Here is a 19,332-nt window from a genome sequence, read left to right as displayed (position 1 = left end):
GATCTGATTCATTAGGTACCTGTCTGACCTGACCTCTTACATTCTTTCCCCGCCCCCACCTTTTCACCCCTCCTCCCCTACTATTCTGACTTCTGTTTTCCTGATTTCCAACCATTTCCTTCTTCTTTTTCTTTGAGACCCTCTCTTTTTTACCTTGTACTAGTATCACTGTAGTGTTTCCCTTTGGCCTTCCCCCCTGCCCGCTTCCCCCTCCCTTACCTGTTTTATCTTTTGTGTTTCTAATTTCTGCCTTCTTACATTTTCACTGACATCCTGTTACACTTTTAACTTCTCTCATTCCATGGAGTCTCAGACCAGCAGAGACTCCCTATGCCTGAAAAAGGGTGACTGTGCCCAAAAACTTGCCTAAAACTTTTTTTCCAGCTACCTAGTTGGTTTAATAAAAGATATCACTCAAAGAACCTTGCCTGCCATTGTATATAACAGGGGTTTAGGTTGTAGCCGTGTTGGTCTAAGGATATAGGCAGACAAGGTTCCTTGGGTGAATTTGATATCTTTTATTAAACCAACCTAAATGGTTGGAGAATAGTTATTAAGCAAGCTTTCGGGTTCAAAAACCCTTCGTCAGGCTAAGGAAGCTGCAGCAGTTGGTGTGTGCTCTTCCTGGATGGAATGAAAAGTAAACAAGCCAGGGGCTGGGCTGGGCTGGGGAGTCAGTTGCCAGGCAGATTGTAATGTATCAAAAATCCAATGTCTATGTTTAGTCCCTGATCTCTAGTATCCAGCAGGTTGATGAAATGGAGCTCATAGGCTTGTCTCTGGGATGTGTTGTGTAAATTTCCCTTGAGGATCAGGACTGAGAGATTGGAGAGAGAGTGGCCCTCCTGTGAGAAATGTGCCCCCACTGGTAATTGGGTGTTTCTGTCTTTGATGGATTTCCGGTGTGCGTTCATTCTGGTGCGCAGTTGTTGTCTGGTCTCTCCTACATATCTTCCATCAGGGCATTTGGTGCATTGGATGAGATATATCACATTCCTGGAGGTACAGCTGTAAGATCCTGGGATGCTGATGGCTCTGTTGTGGGGTGTAGTAATAGTGGGGGTGGTGGAGATGTGGGGGCAGGTTTTGCATTTCTTCTCATGGCACGGTCTGGATCCTTTTGGTGTGTTCTGGGGTTGAGGAAGTTTGCTTCTGGTGATGAGGTTGGCGAGGTTCGGTGCTTGTCTGAAGGCTAGGATGGGTGGCTCTGGGAAGATCTTTTTAAGAATAGGGTCTTTTTCTAATATGGGTTGCAATTTTTTGAGGATTTTCCGTACAGGTTCAAGGGATGGGTGATACATCATAACCAGCGGTGTGCGATTTGTGGGTGTTTTTCTTCTGTACTGCAGCAGTTCTTCACGTGGTATCCAGGTGGCTCTTTCAAACGTGCGATGTACCTCTCTGGAGGAGTGTCCTTGCTGGGTGAAAGCCTTTTTAAGATTGGTGAGGTGGCAATCCCAGGTGTTCTCTTCAGTACAGATGCGGTGGTATCTGAGGGCTTGGCTGTATATCACAGCTTTTTTGGTGTGTTTCAGGTGATTGCTGGTTCTGTGCAGATATATATGTTGGTCTGTGGTCTGTGGTCATTGTATATAACACACACCTTTCTTCCCCAAAAATCAGGCATACACCCAAATTGGGGTGTATGTCTTAAGCAGGGAAGCTGAGTTTCTGCTCAGCTCACTCCACTCACCACCTTTGACCTGTGCCCCCAGCACTCCCCATCCTATGTAGTTGCTGCCTCCTGACCCAGGTCATCACTGCCACCACCACCCTTGGACCTGACCACCTCCACCACCTCTGGACCCCTGCCAACAGCCCCTGGACCTGCCACAGCTGCTACAAGCTCCATGGATCCAGCCAAGAAGGATCCCCTGTGGACTGGACTGAACCAGCCCAGCCCAGCCAAGCCCAACCCAGCCCAGCCTGGGGTGTCTGATACCCTTGTTCAACCCCAGTGATATTCCATCATGAATTCCTCCTATCCAAGCTGCCTCTGCTGAGGGCACAGTAGCTTCTGCCACCATTCTGATGGATAGGCAGTAAACACATGTGGATGCCCCCATGTCCCAACTCGTGCAGCTGCTGCCTCCCACTACACATTACCACTCCTGCCTGACCCATTCTAATATTATAAAAGCCTTTGTCTGTCTGTCTGTCCATAATGCTTTATTCCACTCTAAATAGGTGACTGAAACAGCCAATCAGAGTGCGAATACAGCATTTGTACAGGAGGTGGCGGTGCAGTGGAGCACCACCATGATGGCAGGGACACAGGGGATGGAGCGGGGGCGACAAGGCCAGCAGTAGGGGATGGACCCAGCAGCAGTGAGCAGGGGATAGACCCTGGAGTGGACAGAACTGGCGGGGGAGGCCAGCAGCACTGGTTTACCCCCCTGCCCTGTTTCCTGCAGGTGGCGACAATGGAGCAGGGGAGAATGAGGCCACCAGAGCTGGCCTCAGCCTGCCCCTCCCCACTTCCATTGTCACTGATTGCCTCGCCCCCTCCTTGCTCCTCAGAGGTGGCAGAGGCAGCATGGGGGGAGAGGGATCAGCCGGAGGCAGGTCTCTGTCCCCACCCGCCCATCATTCTTGATGGGCATTTGGCTAGTAGAATCATAAAATCATAGAAAATTAGAGTTGGAAGGGGCCTCAGGAGGTCATCTAATCCAACCTCCTGCTCAAAGCAGGACCATCCCCAACTATCTCATTCCAGCCAAGGCTTTGTCTAGCCAAGTCTTAAAAACCTCCAATGGAGACTCCATAACATCTCTGGGTAACCTGTTCCAACATTTTTCATAGATTCATAGATGTTACGGTCGGAAGGGACCTCAATAGATCATCGAGTCCGACCCCCTGCATAGGCAGGAAAGAGTGCTGGGTCTAGATGACCCCAGCTAGATGCATATCCAACCTCCTCTTGAAGACCCCCAGGGTAGGGGAGAGCACCACCCCCCTTGGGAGCCCATTCCAGACCTTGGCCACTCTAACTGTGAAGAAGTTCTTCCTAATGTCCAGTCTAAATCTGCTCTCTGCTAGCTTGTGGCCATTATTTCTTGTAACCCCCGGGGGCGCCTTGGTGAATAAAACCTCACCAATTCCCTTCTTTGCCCCCGTGATGAACTTATAGGCAGCCACAAGGTTGCCTCTCAACCTTCTCTTGCGGAGTCTGAAAAGGTCCAGGCTCTCTAGTCTCTCCTCGTAGGGCTTGGTCTGCAAGCCCTTAACCATATGAGTGGCCCTTCTCTGGACCCTCTCCAGGTTATCCGCATCCCTCTTGAAGTGCGGCACCCAGAATTGCAGGCAGTACTCCAACTGCAGTCTGACCAGCGCCCGATAGAGGGGAAGTATCACCTCTTTGGATCTATTCGTCATGCATCTGCTGATGCATGATAAAGTGCCATTAGCTTTTCTGATGGCTTCGTCACACTGCCGACTCATGTTCATCTTGGAGTCCACTAGGACTCCAAGATCCCTTTCCACTTCCGTGCCACCCAGCAGGTCATTTCCTAGACAGTAGGTATGCTGGACACTTTTCCTCCCTAGGTGCAGCACTTTGCATTTCTCCTTGTTGAACTGCATTCTGTTGTTTTCTGCCCACTTGTCCAACCTGTCCAGGTCTGCTTCCAGCTGTTCCCTGCCCTCCGGCGTGTCCACTTCTCCCCATAGCTTTGTGTCATCCACAAACTTGGACAGAGTACACTTCACTCCCTCGTCCAAGTCGCTGATGAAGACATTAAAGAGTATCGGTCCAAGGACCGAGCCCTGTGGGACCCCACTGCCCACACCCTTCCAGGTCGAAACCGACCCATCCACCACGACTCTCTGGGTGCGACCCTCTAGCCAATTCACCACCCACCGGACTGTGTGGTCATCCAAGTCACAGCCTCTTAACTTGTTCACCAGTATGGGGTGGGATACCATATCGAAGGCCTTCCTGAAGTCTAAGTATACGACATCCACCCCTACTCCTGTGTCCAGGCGTTTCGTAACCTGGTCATAAAAAGAGACTAGATTAGTCAGGCATGATCCGCCTGCTACAAACCCATGCTGGTTTCCCCTCAGCATAATTTGTCCTGCCGGGCTCTCGCAAATGTGAGCCTTGATAATTTTTTCAAAGACTTTGCCAAGGATGGAGGTGAGACTGACTGGCCTATAGTTGCCCGGGTCCTCCTTCCTCCCCTTCTTAAAAATGGGGACCACATTGGCCCTTTTCCAGTCCTCCGGGACTTGGCCCGTGAACCACGAGCGTTCAAATATTCCCGCCAGTGGCTGTACAACAACGTCGGCCAGTGCCTTCACTACCCTCGGATGGAGCTCATCCGGGCCTGCTGACTTAAAGGCATCCAGTTCTTCCAAGTGACTCTGCACCATCTCAGGGTCTACGCATGGTAGTCTGGCGCCTTGCTGCTGCCTCTCTACAATCCCAGTGAGAGACTTGTCTTGCCCTTCTCTTAGGAACACTGAGGCAAACAACTCGTTGAGGAGTTCAGCCTTGTCCCCCCTGTCCATCACCAATTGCTTCTGCCCATTTAGTAGGGGTCCTATTCCTCCCTGGGCCTTCCTTTTACTCCCTATATATCTAAAAAACAATTTCTTATTATCCTTTACTTGGGATGCCATCCTCAGCTCCATGGTAGCTTTGGCCCATCTAACTGTCTCCCTACAAGGTTTTATCACCCTCCTAGTGAGAAAGTTCTTCCTAATATCTAACCCGAACTTCCCTTGCTGCAACTTGAGACTATTGCTTCTTGTTCTGTCTTCTCTTCTCCAGACTAAGTAAGCCCAGTTCCCTCAGTCTCTCCTCAGAAGTCATGTGCCCCAGCCCCCTAACCATTTTTGTTGCCCTCTGCTGGACTCTCTCCAACTTGTCCATATCCATTCTGTAGTGGGGTCCCAAAACTGGACACAGTACTCCAGATGTAGCCTCACTAGTGCTGACTAGAGGGGAAGAATTATTTCCCTTGCTCTGCTGGCAACACTCCTACCAATGCAGCCCAGTCTGCTGTTCGCCTTCTTGGTAACAATGGCACACTGTTGGCTCATATTCAGCTTATTGTCCACTGAAACCTCCAGGTCCTATTCTGCAGAGCTGCTGCCTAGCCAGTTAGCCCCAGCCTGTACTGGTACATGGGACTGTTCTGTCCTAGGTGCAGGACCTTCCGTGTTATTGCCCACATGATGTCATCTGCCATCGGCCCCCCCACCCATCATCAATGCCAGGAATTTGCATCTCCACCTACCAATAACACTCTTGGCAAAAGACGTGCGCATCAGGGTGGCCAACCCCAGGTCCCCAATCTTCACCGAGCCTGTGGGGCCTGTAATGAAGATGTTGTCACACTTGAGGTCCCGATGAATGATGGGGGGTGTGCGGGTGTGCAAGAAGTGAAGCCCTTTCAGGATCTGCCGGCACCAGCTCCTCAGGACCTTGGGCTTCATCACTTTGAAGCGCTTCAAGTACCTGCGAGCGTGAGGACAAGAAAGGCAGCACCAGGGTCAGACTCAGGGGGGTGCAGTTGCCAACCGCCCCGCCCACTTTAATTTCTGCTGAATTAAAACCAACTGCCTAGGAGAGGCAGTGGCATTTCTATTCAGGCAGTAGCTGAAGTAGCCAATTGAAGCCAATTGTTAGAACTGGGAGACCATAGAATAGATGCCCAGGGAACTTGTAGGCCCTCCATCATTGGAAGTACTCAAGAAAAGGTTGGATTGCCAGTGGTCAGGGACGATCTAGGTATCGCTATACCTGTATTTTACTGTGGGGATTTCCCAGGCTTCTGGGCTTTGTTGGTTGCCCCCTCCCCCACATCTTTCTGCTATGTGTCAAAGTAAGCTTCTCTCAGAGGCATTGGAAGTTGGCTGCTGCCCAGGCTGTGGATGGCAACTGGGCTGTGCCAATGCTGCTGCTGGGACTCAAACCTGGAGGTTTCTGGCTAGAGGGTCTGGCCCCTCTTCTCAGGGTCAGACTGATGTTGCTTTTGGATTCAGGAGGGAATTTTACCCCATGGTCAGATTGGTATGGACTGGGGGGGGGGGGGGGGGGGGGGTGCCTTCCTTTGTAGCAGAGGGCACAGCCTCTACCTGGGATATCTGGACTGTACATTAACAACCATTACAGTGATAGGAAATTGGCTGCTGTGGTTCCTCTGTTTTTCCTGTAGCAGGTTCAGGCACAAAGTTTAGGTTTTTTTTCAGGATTGACAATAGTTCTATGAAGAGTCTAGATGACGGGTTTGTCTGGGATGGTTTGGGTAGGGATAGTCCTTCCTCAGGCAGGGTCTTGGACTAGATGTGACCTCTGGAGGTCCCTTCCAGCCCTACCTCTCTATGATGTCTATGGCTCATTGATATCTCCCTGATTCTTGCTAATCTCTTCACTCCACAGATGTGAACAATCCTCTCTCCTTTGAAAGAAACCTGATGTTCTACTAGTCAAGCTATCCTTTCCTCTGCCATGTTGTTCTGTTAGTCACTCCCAGTAATGTCTCTCTTCTGTTTCTAAGCTCTTGAGACGGTTTTTAGCTCTAGCAAAAAGCATTAACTCAGATGTGGTCCTATTAACTCAGTGTGGACATGACTGACAGTAAAGTATTGGAGGCGCTGCCATATAAGCATACAGAACTTGGGCTGGAATGGACTTCCAGAGGTCACACCTATTCCAACCTTGTGCCTGATGTAAGATTATCCCTATCATCCCTGTCAAAACATTCAATCTGAGTAAGAGATGTGCATTTATCTATAATGACTACAGGACTAATAATGTGCTATCTTTTGACTATTTTTGCCTAATTTGCGGTTTTTAAATTTAATGTATAATCTAGCAAATCCATGCATATTCCAATAGTTAAGAGGATAACATAAGAAATGACACTGACTGGATCAGACCATAGGTCCACCTTGCCCAGTCTCCCATCTTGCACAGTGGCAGAGAGTGGATGCTGAACTGGGTCTGACCAGGGTTCTTTCCACTGTTCCTTTCTCACTCACAGCCTCTAGCATTTAAGGTCTTGGAAGTTCTGATTCAGAGGCTGTATCCTTTAAAACTATACCCCACAGGACTAATGACACTACTAGCCTTTGACTATATATAAAGTTTAAAAAACACAGCAACCTAGGCGAGAATAATCTAGAAAATCAGTACATATTCCAATAATTCTATTGCTTTTTGCTTGGATCTTAAACTGAATAATGTAATGAAAGCCCCGCTAACATATTAGTAAAGTTTCTAGTTTCTCTTTAAGTGGAGAAACATACATGTTGTGTTGTATGTGATGAGCCATGCCATCCCAACACCTCACCTTTTTAAAACCATAGATCTGCCCATGGGTGGCATATTTGTATGCCAGAAAATATGGCATGTGCAGCTGCTGCTCCACTTTGCCACTAGGTGGTGGGAGCATATTTCCTAGCCCCATGTGTCTCAAGCAGGATGCTGTGGCATACTGGGGTGTCCCAAGATCTTTTCAGAGGTGCTGTGGGGGCGCCACATGATGTCATCACTGGTAGGGATGCATACAGAACTCACAAAATGAGCCCAGGGATTTCAAATAGGAATCCAGAGTGTTAAAAAACATCCTGACCTGCTGTGGGTTTTCTAGGTGCTTTGCAAGACGCTTTATTTTTTTCCCTAGGTTGCATTAATTGGTTATTAAGACCTGGCATTTTCTGAGAGTGCCTTGAGCCTAACAAGGGATGCTGTCATACTCTGCCTGCCTTGGGCAAACTGTTATTCCACACCACACTTATATACCAAGGTAACTTTTACCCATGTGGTTTTACCCCTGATTTTCTACCTTGGACTTGAGAGTAGAGCCCTATATCTTGCAGTCATCGCTTTGTTTACTACTGGCCTCCATGGCTGATTAAAGCTAAACTTTTGGTATCCAGAGTATCCTGACAGTAAAAAGAAAAAAGGTCAGTAAAAATGTTTGCGGACTGTCAGTGAAAAAAATAATAAATAAAAATTATTGTGCTGGCAACCCTAAATATTGCCCTGAAATCAAGGACTGTCCCAGGACATCTGGGCTGGCTGGATGCTATGGGAACAAGCTTGTGAGGCCCCTGGGTTGGATCAAAAGAGCAAGGGTAGGTTAACATCAAAAGAAAACCACTAGCTCAACTACACCTGGAGTGGGGGAGAAAGAATGGGGGTGAAGAGGGAGGGGGAGGGACTCACGTCTTCAGTGTCCCAGATGTCATAAGCTCAGTGACCAAGACGATGCACTTCTTCCCCTTCACTGTGGACTCCCATGAGTCATAGAAGCGGACAATATTGGGGTGTTGCAAGCCTTTCAACATCTCTGCTTCTTCCTTGAACCTCTGCTGTTCGGCTTTGGTCAGCTTCCTGTCCTGGAGAGGGGAGAACAGTCACAGTATTGTACCAACTGGAAGATGCGAGGGGTGGAATCCTGCATAAGGCTGGTTAGTTAGAACAGTGAAGCAGTGGAATAGATGCCCAGGGAAGTTGTGGACTTTCCATCCACGGAAGTGCTCAAGAAGAGGATGGACAGCCATGGGTCAGGAATAATTTAGACAGAGTGATGCCTAAATTCTACTATGGCGATTTCCTAGGGTTCTGGGCTTTCCCCTCCTCCCCACCTTTCTGCTACATGTATTGGGGTGTGTTTAAGTCTCCCTCAGAGGAATTGAGTGTTGGCTGCAGTCCAGGCTGGGGATGGTGACTGGGCTGTGTCAATGCTCATGCTGGGACTCCAACCCAGGAGGTTTCTGGCTAAGGGTCTTGCCTCTCTACTCAAAGTCAGACCAATGGCACCTGTGGGCCAGGGATTAACACCCCTGCTAGCTGGAGCAGGCCAGTGAATATCTCTCAGGTTGTGTTCAGCTCAAGCGTCTTCTACCAAAGCATGCAGCCTTGACCTAAAGCCATCATGAGATGGGGGAAAATATCCACCTTTTCTATTGGGAACCTGTTTTCAGTCACCCATGCCATTAAAAACTGAGGCTTTATTTGCATCTTTGTGGCTTAAAATAATGCTGGAAGGAACCTCCAGAGGTCACATCTAGTCCAAAACCCAGCTTGAGGCAGGACCATCCCTGTCCAAATGAGCCCAGACAAATCCACTCTCCAAACTCTTCATAAAACTACTGTCCATCCTGCCACAATACCAGACATCACACCCAACCCTGCCACAGAGAGGTGGGACCACAGCAAACATCCTGCTGCTGTAAATGGTTGTTAGTATATGTTCCAGAGATCCCAGGTAGAGTCATACCCCCACCACCAAGGAAGCCAAGCCCCATGAGTCCATATCAATTTGCCCAGGGGGGTCAAGTTCTTTCCTGACCCCAAATGCGGCATCAGTTGGACCCTGAGCAGGGGGACAAGAACCTTTAGCCAGGAGCCTCAAGGTTTGAGTCCCAGCAGGAGCATTGGCACAGCCCAGTCACCATCCCGAGCCTGGGCTTCAGTTGACACTCAATGCCTCTGACAGAGGCTTAACGCCCCCTCCCCCCCCCCCCCCCCCCCCATTTAGGGTCAGGAAGGAATATTACCCCCTGGTCAGATGGTACGAACTAAGGAGGGCGGGGAGGGGCAGGGGTGTTCTGCCTTCCTGTGTAATAGTGGGCACGGCCTCTAACTGGGATCTCTTGAACTTAAATAACAACCTTTATTAGGAGCAGATCACTAGCTGTCATGGTTCTGCTTTCCCTGGGGCAGGTTGGGGTATGATATCTGATGTTATATCAGGGTAGACAGTCACTTGATCATGAGGTTAGATGACTGATGTGTCGGGGATGGTTTGAATAGGGATGATCCTGCCTCAGGCAGGGTGTTGGACTAGATGTGACCTTTGGAGGTCCCTTCCAGCTCCATATCTCTAAGATTTCTTTGAAACATGTATGTTGTGTTGTATGTGATGATACCACTTACTGCCCCTTTTCTAACATCCTAGATATACCCATGGCGGGATAGAGATCAGTTTTGAAAAAACATTCCATGATCATTAAAAAAAATACCCATTGAGCAAAGAAATAAAGACAAAAATACTGAGGCATTTCAACAGACCTCTGAGAAGTTACTGGGATAAAGAGGCATCTTCCTACAGAAATCTGGCACTTCCAGTTTAAAATCTAGGCCCCACAGCTACTTTGCCTACATATATGGACAGATCATAGGTTTATCGGAATGGTGGGCTGGAATACACCTCATGAGGTCACACTGACCTCAGCCCTCTGTTCCAGGCAGGATGCCTGACAAAAACCATCTCAGCCTAGAGTTTGTCCAACTTGCTCTTGGACTTCTCCAGAGATGGAGACTCCACTGCAACTCTGGGCAGCCTGTTCCTATTCTTGACCTCCTTCAGAGGAAGCAAGTTCCTCCTTATCTGCAGCCTTAGTTTTCTCTGCTGCAGCTTGAGGCCACTGCTCCTAGTCCTGCCCCTCACAGCCACAGAGAAAAGCCCATTTCCATTCTCTCAGTTATTGCCCTTTATGCTTTCCTATAATCATACAGTTCAAGATGGGATCCTAGGGATGTTGTGCTGGAAAGGGCCTCATGAGTTCACCTTGATCCCACCCCCTGCTCCAGGCAAAATTGTCTCCATCTAAACCATCCCAACCCAGTGTCTATCCAACCTGCTCTTGGACATCTCCAGGGATGGAGACACCACAGCGCCACAACTGGATCCAATGTTTGACCACACACAGTCAGCAAGTTTTTCCTCATCTCCAGCTCTCCCTGCTTGAGGCTGTTGCTCCTAGTCCTGTTCCCTGCAGCCATAGAGGGACTGGGAATGAAACCAGTCATCACCCTTCAGGGATGGAAAGGCTGTAGTTCAATCCTCCCTCCATCTTCTCTTCTCCAGATTCCATTCCCTGAGCATTTCTAGCCTGTCCTCATCAGTCTTACTTCCCAGGCCTCTAAATCAGGGGTTGTCATCCTTTTTTAATAAGTGTACCCCTGCTGGCCAGACACAGAGAGGTGTGGGGAGTGGGGGGTGGTACATGGCTGGATGTGGAATGGTGGCAGCATGGGGTGGTGGGTGGCAGTGGCAGCTGCTGCATGTGAGCTTCTCTTTCCTAAAATCCAGCCGGCCAGGCAGCACCTGTGCAGCCTGCAAAGGGGCGCCACTGGCCTCGCCCCCCCCAGCTCTGCGCCTGGGAGGTGGCAGCACAGGGTGGTGGGTGGCGGCACTCCATCCCCACCCACCTGCACATACCCCCTAGGGCCTTCCCAAGTCCTGGTTGACAAACCCTGCTTTAAATCCTCTCTAGCCTCTCTGGCATAGCCCTTCAGGGATTGGATGACTGTGATCAAATCCTACCCCCTTGGTTTTCTCTCCTCCAGATTAAATAATTCTAGTTCTTTCATCTTTTTCTCCTAAGCTTCTCCTCCTGTCAAAACTAACCTGGCCCATTGGGCCCTTCTGAGTTTTTTGCAACTGAAGTATTACCCTTATTGTATTTTCTTCGTCAACCAAAGAGTGAAAGTAAAGAGTTGGCATTTTCTGAGGAGGGCCTTGGGGCTAACAAAGGGCGTCTGGAGCCGGAGAGCACTCCTCAATGTGTCACAAGACCATCCTGTCCTCTTCTCCACTTGCTAGAGAGTTCCTGTACCCAGGATGTTCTTTGTATCAACAGCCAATTCAGAACCAGCCTGACTCCCTTGCAAGGAAGTTTGATCAAGGGCTGAATGGTTCTTCTATAAAAGAAAGCCAGTTTTTCTTGCAGGTCACTTTGAGAATGCACCATGTAATCTCTCTCTCATCAATAAACCAAAGTAAACATGGAGACACTTAAATGAGCTGATGGCTGAGAAAGTAGCCAAAAGGCAAAGGGTCAGGATTATCATCTTTTTGTTTTCACCTGTACTTCTAGTGGGAAAGACAATGAGAACCAGGAAGGAGTATGGACAAAGGGCTGAAAGTATTTATCAGGGGATTAAATCTAGTACAGATCCTTCCTCGTGTAGGTTACAAGGCTCCTTGCATGGCCGAGTCAAAATTAAGCAAAAAAAAAAAGGAAAAGACAATCTTTCATGGCCCAGCTACCAGACTAGTGAGGTAGTAGAATAGATGCCCAGGGAAGTTGTGGACTTGCCACACTGGAGGGGTTCAAGAAGAGGTTGGACAGCCACCAGTCAGGGATGATCTAAGTATCGTGAAGCCTATATTCTACTATGGGGATTTTCCAGGCTTCTAGGCTTTGCTGGTTGCCTGCTCTTGCTGCTACGGGTGTTTTTAAGCCTCCTTCAGAGGCACTGGTTGTTGGCTGCAACCCAGGTTGAGGATGGTAACTGGGCTGATCCAATGCTCCTGTTGGAACTCAAGCCCCGAGTATCCCAGCTAGAGAGTCTTGCCCTCTGGGTCAGACTGATGTCACATTTGGGAGCAGGAAGGACTTTTATCCCCTGGTTAGATTGGTATGAACTGGGAAGGGGGATGGGTGTTGCATTCCTCTGTAGTGGGGGCATGGCCTCTACCTGTGATCTGTGGAGCATATATTAACAACCTTTGACAGAAGCAAAATGTTAGCTACCATGGTCCCCCTGCTTTCCCTGTGGCAGTTTTGGTTGTCATGTCTTATGTCAGGGTTTGACAGTAGTTTTATGAAGAGTTTAGATGACTGATTTGTCTTGATGGTTTGGATTGCCTTGAGCATGGGGTTGAACTAGAGGTGACCTCTGGAGATCCCTTCCAGCCTGATGTCACTATGATTTCTCTATGATTATCAAATGCCTTTTCTTTACCAAGCAACATAAATCTATTGGGACCTGTTACAGGCACTTTGATATCTCTTATGGGAAGGAAATGTTCTCTGAGCACAGACCATGAAATGACTGTATTTTCTAGTATACAACACACCCCAGAATATAAGACACCTGACTCTGTGGGGTCTCCCAGCCTTCTGCGGAGCCATTAGTGTGGGCTGAGCCTTGAGAAGACACCTGCATCTGATGTAGCAGCTCCTTGAGCTGTCAGAGAGTCTGTCCAACCTGCCTTTGCACTTCTCCAAGGATGGAGACTCCACCATGTCTCCAGGCAGCTTGTTCTCATGCTCAACCTCCTTCAGAGGCAGCAAGTTCCTCCTCATCCCCAGCCTCAGTTCCCTTGCTACAGTTTGAGGACACTGCTCCTAGTCCTGTCCCCCATGGCCAAAGAGAAAAACCCATCTCTGTCCTGTCATCCCCTTCCTGCTTTCTCATAGTCCTATGATCTGAGAAGGCATCATGAGGATGTTGGGCTGGAAGGGGTCTTAGGAGATCACCTCAACCCCAGCCCCCTGGCTCCAGGCAGGATCATCCGTGACTAAACCATCCCAGTCCAGTGTCCACCTGTGACAGGGCACTTAGCGTGCCTGTCAGTTTAAGAGGAGAGAATGATCTAGAAAAAGCTCAGGTAATAATCAAGGAAGACACCTGTAGGAAGGGGCTGCACTTGAGGTATATATAAATTCAGGGCCTTAGGTAGATGGGCAATCTTACCCTAGCAGCTGACAGGGAAGATGCTCCTGAGCAGGCTGCGACTCTGGCTCACACCAACTACATCCATGGGTGTGTGGCCTTAGGCCCAGCAGAACCACCAGCATGTAGCCTTAGGGCTGGGAAACAGCTAGTGGTTTGTGGAAGGGACTATGTGGAGGTAAGGAGGTCCCAGCTAGCCCAGAAAAGATAAGCCAGAGGGCTCAAAAAGAGAGCAGAGGGCCCAGGGAGTAGGTAGGGCCAGGGTGCCCATATGTCTCACTGGCCTAGAAGTGGGGCCAGAGCTCAGGAAAGGCCAAAAGTCAAGGAGGACCACAGCCAGAGACTGGCAGGGCTAGAGAGCCCATGGGTCTCAACTGGCCTAGGAGCGAAGCCAGGATCTAAGGAGAAGGACCGAAAGCCAGGGGGGGCCACAGCTGGAGATTGAAGGGCCCAGAGTGGCTCATAGAGGGGCTGGCATAAGAACAAATGGAGCCAAGAGCCTGTAGGGGCAGTTATAATCCAATTAGTATGTGTGACATCTGTGAGGCATAGGTACTGGGGAGGACAGAGCCCATATAGTTAGCCCTTCAGGTGGAGAGCAGAGACAATGTGAGGTGAGGAGTGTAAGATCAAGCATGAGAAACCCTGGGGCAGCCTGTCTTTTTCAAAAAGATGAATACAAGGCATGGCAGGAAAGTGGAAAGGGAGATTGGCCAAAAGCGAGTGAAGCTGACAAGGTCTGAGGGGGCTCCAGGGGCATCAGGGACACCCCTGGAGTAGGATCTTGTTACACCACCCAACCTACTCTTGGACATCTCCAGGGATGGAGATTCCACCATTTCTCTATGGAGATTCTACAACCTGTTCCAATGCTTTACCTCCCTCAGAGGCAGCAAGTTCCTCCTCATTTCCAACCTCAGTTTGCCATGCCGCAGCTTGAAGCCACTGCTCCTAGTCCTGTCCCCCATGGCCACAGATAAAAGCCCATCTCCATCTTTTCTGTCATCATCCTTCAGGGATGAGAAGGTGGTGATCTAACCTCCCCCCCCAGCTTCTCTTCTCCAGACTCAACCCCTTGAGCTCTTCCAGCCTGTTCTCATCAGTCCTACTTCCCAGACCCCTAAATCATCTCCATCCTCTCTGGCACTGGCCTTCAAGAAGGCTGTAATGCAATCCCCATTCCAACATCACTTCTCCAGACTCAATCCCCCAAGATCATTCAGCCTGTCCCCATCAGGGTCAGAGGGTGGCCAGAAGCTGGAACAGGCTGCCAAGAGAGGTGGTAGTAATCACCCAACTTGGAGGTCTTCAAGAGGAAGCTAGATAGGCACCTGGCTGGGGTCATCTGATCTTGGTCCTTTTCCTGCCTGCGGCAGGGGGTCAGACATGATGATCCTTCGGGGTCCCTTCCGACTCTACAATCTATGAATCAATCCTACTTCCCAGGCTCCTCATCATTTGGGTCTGTCTGCACTGGACTCTTTCCAACATGTCCACCTCCTTCCTGATGTGCAGGGCCCGAGACTGGACATGGGACACCAATGCCAAACAGAACAGGAGAATCCATGCCTTTGATTTGCTCCTGTTAATACAATCCATGAGGCTCTTGAGTTTTTCGTTTGTCAATAAGGGCACAGCAGGTAGTGGTGGTAAGACATGGAGGGTGTAGAAGCTCCATATCTTGTGTCTCCAGCCATGGCCAGCCCCCATACCAAGTGCAGACATACCACACAGCCAAGAGGTCTCATCTCTGGCCTTTCTACCTCTCCCTGCCAAAATCTGTTAGCCGGGAGCTGGAGTTTTTAAAGGAAGCGTGTGTTCAACACTGTCCCCCGCCCACCTCCCACACCTGCCCCATAGAGCAAGGCACACACCTGAAGTTCGCACCATGCCACTTCCACCCACGTCTCTGTGTCCAGCCCTTTGAAGACTGTCTTGAAAGCCCCGCGGCCCAGCTCAATGTCGAACTTGAGGAACCGGCCACCAGGGGAGGTGGCCACAGCTTTCATCTCTGCCTCCTCCTCAATCTCCTTTTTGGTCTTCTCCTTAGGGGGCTCTGAAGCAGCTTTGGGGCCTGGCTCACTCTTGGCATCCTGTCCAGCTGGGAGAAGGCCAGTGGAGAAATGTTCTTCTGGCTGGGCACCTGGCCCCAACTGGTCTCGTTCCTCCGTGATCTCCACACTCTTGCGAAAGAAGCGCTTCCTTTCCATAGGGCCCCCACCAGAAGCTAGGGAGTGGGCAGGCTCCTTGTCCTCCATGGTCAAAGTGGTCTCTGCCATGAGGATGTCGCCTTCCAAGGAGACACCTCTTTGGGGCTTCTCAGGCTCTTCTGCGCCGGAGTCTGTGGCCATGACTAACCATGTGGGCCCCTCCAGGGAACCCAGGGGAGGGTGTTTGCTCAGTTTTCCCTTCACAATGCCGGGTGCATCGTGATGTTAGCAGCATTGGTTTCCTACTGGAGCGTCCCCATGGCAACCTGCGGAGGAGGGGGAAGAGGGGTGGGGAAGAGGGGTGGGGGAGGAAGAGGAGGAGGAGGCAGAAAAGAAGATTTGTTTCCAGGAGGTGAAAGCCACTGAGACTGCAAAATGATCTCCAGGTTGGGGTGGGGGCTCTATATAAGAAACTCATTATAAAGCCACAACCCACCCATCTCCCTCCAGCTTAGCCCCCAATTCCAGCTTTGCAAACCCCTGCTTACCGTACCTTCTAGCGCACAATCCCCCCCCACCCCCACCACCACCCCCGGCAACTCATAAGAACATATGGACTGCCACTGACTGGGTCAGACCCTAGGTCCATCTTGCCCTGTCTCCTGCGTCATATGGCCGCAGAGAGCAGATGCTGAGAAAGAAAGTGAGCTGGGTCTGATGAGGGTTTTTTCCCCTGTTCCTTTCTTACTTGCAGCCTCCAGTATTGAAAGTCTGGGGAATTCTGATGCAGAGGCTGCACCCCTCACTCCCCTGCTCAGTACCTACTGTCTAGCCCCTTGGTGACTGGCTAAACTCTCAGCTTCCACCACATCTGGTAGCAACGAACTCTACCCTTTTAATGACACGCTGAAGGAAAGAGAACTGCCTTGCGTTAGTTTTAAACTGACAACCTGCTAGCTTCATGTGGTGAACCATTGCTCTTGTCTGGTGAGGGACAGTCCATAACAAATCCCTACTGACTTCCTCTTTGCTATTTAGTATTTTGGAAACCCTCATCATGTCCCCCCTCAAGTGTTATTTTTCTAAACTAAGCAGACCTGTCTGTCTGTCTATCTAAACCACACTCTATCCATCCATCCCTCCATCTATCCACCCCACACTCTGTATCCATTTCTCTGACTATCCACCCCATACTATCTCTCCATTTATCCATGCTGCACTCCATCTACCCATCTCTTCATCTATTCCACACTCCATCCATCTCTCAATCTGCTCACTACACACTCTCTATCCATTTATCTCTCCTTCTGTCCACCCTCACTCTTATTTGTCCATATATTCACCCCACATTCTTATCTGTTGATCTATCCACCCCCTACACTCTATCCCCACCAACTCCCTGTTTACCATATTTTCACACAAAACATGTACCCAGTTCTCTACTTATTGTACTTTATAGCATGCAACTTGACCCCTAACTCCCTGTTTACCACACTTTCCAGCACATAATACACCCCCCCCCATCCCCGCCCCAACTCCCTCCTTACTGTATGGAGGAAATACACAACATGCCTCTGCTCCAACCCCAAGGAAACAAGCATCTAGTTTCTGAAAGGTGGAATGAGGAAAAGAAAGGATCTTCCCTTGCCTGGAGGAGGAAAAAGAGAGATCCCACAGCCAGCAGCTAGGCAACCCTGTGTGTAGCACTCAGAATCATAGAGAAGTTGGGCTGGAAGGGACCTTTTGAAGTTATCTAGTCCTGTGGTTCTCAACCTTTTTTGTACCAGGATCCATTTGCAAACATGGATGACCAGTCCTGACCCAGTGCCACTCACACCCTACCTGCTGTTCCCTATGCCCAGGTCCAAGCCCCACCCAGTGCACGGGGTAAGGGGTAGCCCCCAAGCAGCCCCTAACAGGCTGGAACTCTGATAGCCTGCAAGGGAAAAAAACAGTTTCCCCATGTTTTTCTTCTTTAAAGGAGAATCCATTTTTAAAGATTGTTCGCAACCTTCTCATATATTCTTGTGATCCACTTTTGGGTTGCAACCCACAGGTTGAGAAACGCTGATCTAGTCCAACACTCACCCAGAGGCAATATTATCCCTATCTGAACCATTCTATACAAAGCCAGTTTTGACCCTGACACAACCCCAACACATCGCACCTGAAGCTGTCACCAGTAAAGCAGAGGGAACAACCATGGTCAACATCCTGCTGTGGCAAAAGTTGTTAACATATTTTTCACTTTACTTTCATTCCCCTCCACCCCCAGTAGAGGCCTAAGCAGCAGAAGTGACATTTACCACATTTCCTTGATTATAATGCACAGCCTGACTTCCAGTGACTGAATTTTTTGTGGAGGAAAGGGCACATTATAAACCCTTTGTCAGGCTGAGGAAACATCTACAGATGGTCACGCTTCCTCAGCCTGATGAAGGGTGTTTGTGCCTGAAAGCTTGCTAAGAAGAATTTTTCAAACTATTTGAGTTGGTCTGATAAAAGATATCAGATTTATCCAAAGAACCTTGTCTGACATTATAAATGAGACATTACAGCATGGAGGTCAGGGGGCAGTCTCTGAATTAGAACATCCTAGATCTCCCAAAGCTGGAAGCTGCAATGGGAGAAGAGAAGAGAGTCAGAAAGACTGCTTTCCCAGCATCACTGACCATGCAGGAGATAGAACTATGAACCATACAGGCATGGCAGGATGGGGCCCTCTATAGAGATGCCATATTGTCTCATGTATGACACACCCAAAATGCAAGGCACATTGTTTTTTAAAAGAAAAATGAAGAAAAATATTTTCCTGAGTTAGATGTACATAAAGCAGGGACAGAGCTTCGTCTTTGGCTTACTTGTCCTCCCTTTCCTGCTTAACTCAAGCTGAAAGCCTAACTGCTGCTGAAAACTGGTCTCCAAGGGTAGATCCAAGATTCTGAGAAAAGAGCTAAAATCTCTAAGGCTGTGAAATATAAGCAGGGAGACCAGAAGCAGTTAGCAGACAGAATCACCATCACCATCCCCAGCCTGGGCTGCAGCCAATACCCAATGACCCTGAGGAAGGCTTCAAAACATTCTGACATATAGCAGCAACAGGGGGTGGGGTAGAATTCTCTCCCAATCCATACAGCAACCAAAGTATACTCAAGGTGACCTAGCAACCTTCACCCTATTCAAAAGACCCCAAACACATCCATTGTCTAACCCAGGGCTTGTGGGCCAAATCAAGCCCTCCATACCAGGTCATCCAGCCCATGGGTACATGGAGAGCCCCACAGGGCATGGCCCTGTGCAGTAGATTAGGAGTGCAGGGCAGCACAGGGCCTGATCCTGGCATGTAGGTGAAGGTGGAGCTAGTGTGGGGTTCAGGCCCCAGTCCTGGCATGTGGCAGAGGGAACGTGGGTCCCTAGCAGGGGAGGATTCTGGGAAGGGCCATGGGTGCAGTCACACCCCACCTTCCCTTGATTCCTCATCCAGCCAAAGTTTAAAGCCAACTACTTGGCAGCAATAGTGGCATTTCTATGCTAGTCTTACTTCTGCAACGCTGCTAGCTGTTTGCTTCTCCTAGTAACATAGCTTCCATTCACAACCTAGTTTTTAACTCAAACTAGAAACACAAACTCATGGGTGGAAACATTAACTCAGCTCCCTAGCTCAGGTGTGGAAATCACTTTTAGTGAAGCATTGGAGGTGTTGGCAAGACATGCAAAATGGTGAGATTTTGTTTAATGAATCTGCCTTTCTTTGGA

At 49.4% G+C, this 19,332-nt stretch overlaps 1 protein-coding gene across 9 annotated transcripts in view; it reads right to left on the bottom strand.

Moving 5' to 3' along the window:
- The window catches only part of WNK3 (WNK lysine deficient protein kinase 3), a 73,842-nt gene that overhangs the window by 38,868 nt on the left and 15,642 nt on the right, over positions 1 to 19,332 (bottom strand). For 8 of the 9 annotated variants that reach the window (XM_019487388.2, XM_019487390.2, XM_019487385.2 and 5 more), the window contains exons 2-4: positions 15,301 to 15,902; positions 8,180 to 8,352; positions 5,244 to 5,464 (exon numbers count right to left, since the gene is read on the bottom strand). In XM_019487388.2, coding sequence (XP_019342933.1) covers positions 5,244 to 5,464; positions 8,180 to 8,352; positions 15,301 to 15,777 — 871 coding nt within the window. In that variant the 5' untranslated portion in view covers positions 15,778 to 15,902. Of the gene's footprint in view, positions 1 to 3,859; positions 3,951 to 5,243; positions 5,465 to 8,179; positions 8,353 to 15,300; positions 15,903 to 19,332 lie in introns of those variants that run through there. The other variant, XM_059732566.1, reaches the window with a different exon arrangement.

Source organism: Alligator mississippiensis, chromosome 8 (genome assembly GCF_030867095.1).
Source record: "Alligator mississippiensis isolate rAllMis1 chromosome 8, rAllMis1, whole genome shotgun sequence".
Taxonomy (NCBI): Eukaryota; Metazoa; Chordata; order Crocodylia; family Alligatoridae; genus Alligator; species Alligator mississippiensis.
The sequence above is the reverse complement of the archived record's forward strand: the minus strand, read 5'-3'. Positions and strand labels throughout refer to the sequence as shown.